A 2,041-nucleotide genomic window follows, 5' to 3' on the forward strand; every position below is an offset into this window, starting at 1 on the left:
CCTGGACGCTCGTGTGCAGGTCTGTGTGTGGACATAAGTTTCAGTCTCTTGGGTGTACAGCTAGGAGTGGAATTGCGGCGTGAAACTGCAGGGCCACACGGTAACTAGGCTTTTGGGGGACAGTTACCACTCGACTTTGAAATCTAGGTTTATACAGACATACGAGGGCCTGTGTATTTATGTTGAAAGTAGACGCAGGTGTTAAGGCCATCTCCCTGCGAGCATGCAGATGCTGGTGTCAGGCTGGGAGGAGGCAGACGGACGCATTCCCCACGTGAGGACCAAGCAGAAGTGGAGGTGAAAGCCAGCGTGGGCTGACCGTGGAGTGGCCCCATTGTGCACGCACGCAGGCGCTGCTGGGGTTTGGCCGAGCTCTGCCGCTGGCTGGGGCACAGGGTGGCGCTGGCTCCCACAGTCTCCGACACGCCCTTGGCATCACGGGCAGCTCCCGAAGCCAGAAGCACCAGCTGCAGAAGGTGCTCATTTCTCCTCCCCATGCTCTTCCCTGCAGATGGGATGGGGCGACCTCGGGGTGTATGGAGAGCCCTCCAGAGAGACCCCGAATTTGGACCGGATGGCTGCCGAAGGGATGCTTTTCCCAAACTTCTATTCTGCCAACCCTCTGTGCTCACCATGTAAGTCAGCAGGGCCCTCACTCCCAGAAAGGGGTGAACCCAGCAGGCTGAGGCCTTCCGGATCCTTCCAGCCCTGACTCTGGACGGCCACACCAACCTCGTCTATTCCAGGGAGGGTGGCAGGTGGGCTCAGGCCTTGCTCATCAGGTCCCAGCCCGGCTCTGTGCTGTGTGGGGTGCGGCACCTGCTGGGTTTTCAGAGTCAAAGTTGCGGTGTTGTTGGCTGCTGTCCTCTGTTTCCCAGAGTCGAGTGCTGTGGCCGCCTGGGGGGAGGCGCTGCAGTGTGGCTCCGTCTCAGGGTACCTGGGAAGTGGGGGTCCCACTTCCTCCCTCCCCAGGGAGAGTCTCTCCTGCTGGATACAAAACACGTGGTGTTGATCGTGAGGAAGAAGGGAAGGCAGGGTACGGGGCCGGTACTTGAGGATGGAGGCGTGTGGACCTGCACACCCAGTGGGTGTCCCGGGAGCCTGGGAGAGGAGACAGCGTCTTGGGGACAACGCGAAGCTGCAGGGCCCAAGGGCCGCGTGTCTTTCAGTGCATTGGGTGCTGTGCCCCACCCAGGTGGTGGAGATGCTAACAGGGATCGACAGGCATGGCAGCCCCTCGTAAACCTGCGCCTGCCTCATCTGTCACGCGTCTGTCTACTGGTGGGGCTCTTGCTGACGAGCGTGTGGGTCTGAGCCGCACCCTTCTCATCCAGTTTCTCTTTCTGTCACCTCCACATAGCCAGGGCGGCACTGCTCACGGGACGGCTGCCCATCCGTAATGGCTTCTACACCACCAACGCCCATGCCAGAAACGGTAGGCTGCCTGCCGCCGCCTCCAGGGACCCCCTTGGGGTGCAGGGTTGGGCAGGTGGGGTCCGGGTGGTGCCCGGGTCTCCGGGACTCAGGTGGAAATGAGGGCTCCCCCTAGCTGGTTTCCTTCCCTGCTCTGGCCCAGTAGGGACGGAGCGGAGGGTGCCCAGTCCAGCACCCCGACCCCAGAAGCTCCCACTCCCCAGGCAGGTGAGCTGCACACTTACAGGGAAACTGGGGCTGTAGTGTCAGCAGCAGTTCTGGAATGTTCTGGAATTGCTGTGCTCGAGAGGTTTGGATGGGCTCCCCAGGGGCATCTCATAGGGGAGGTGGGATTTCTAGTGGCCTTTGAGGAAAGGGAAGGACGGTGGAGGCAGGGGTGGGGCAGTGAACTGTCATGTGGCATATTCCAGAGACCCCTGGAGATGAGGCAGGTGGGAGGCTGGCCTAAGAGGTAGGGTGGGGCCTGAGGGCTGGCAGGAGGCCCAGGGAAGGCGCTGGGGGACACAGAGTCTGCTCCGTCCCTGCCGTCTGGTGATGGCACTGGCTCTGAGGGGTGCCTGGAAAAATCTGGGAAGTTCCATGCCCTGTAGATGCAAGGCCCCCAGGC

General features: G+C 61.5%; 1 protein-coding gene across 1 annotated transcript in view; it reads left to right on the top strand.

Annotated features, from left to right (window-relative positions):
* The first annotated feature begins 511 nt into the window (after positions 1-511).
* GALNS (galactosamine (N-acetyl)-6-sulfatase) overlaps positions 512-2,041 on the top strand; it is a 35,511-nt gene continuing 33,981 nt past the window's right edge. The window contains exons 1-3 of the mRNA XM_011928076.1: positions 512-635; positions 1,361-1,435; positions 1,580-1,641. Of these exons, the coding sequence (XP_011783466.1) occupies positions 512-635; positions 1,361-1,435; positions 1,580-1,641 (261 nt within the window). The remainder of the gene's footprint in view (positions 636-1,360; positions 1,436-1,579; positions 1,642-2,041) is intronic.

Source organism: Colobus angolensis, unplaced genomic scaffold, assembly GCF_000951035.1.
Source record: "Colobus angolensis palliatus isolate OR3802 unplaced genomic scaffold, Cang.pa_1.0 Scaffold76, whole genome shotgun sequence".
NCBI classification, from domain to species: Eukaryota; Metazoa; Chordata; class Mammalia; order Primates; family Cercopithecidae; genus Colobus; species Colobus angolensis.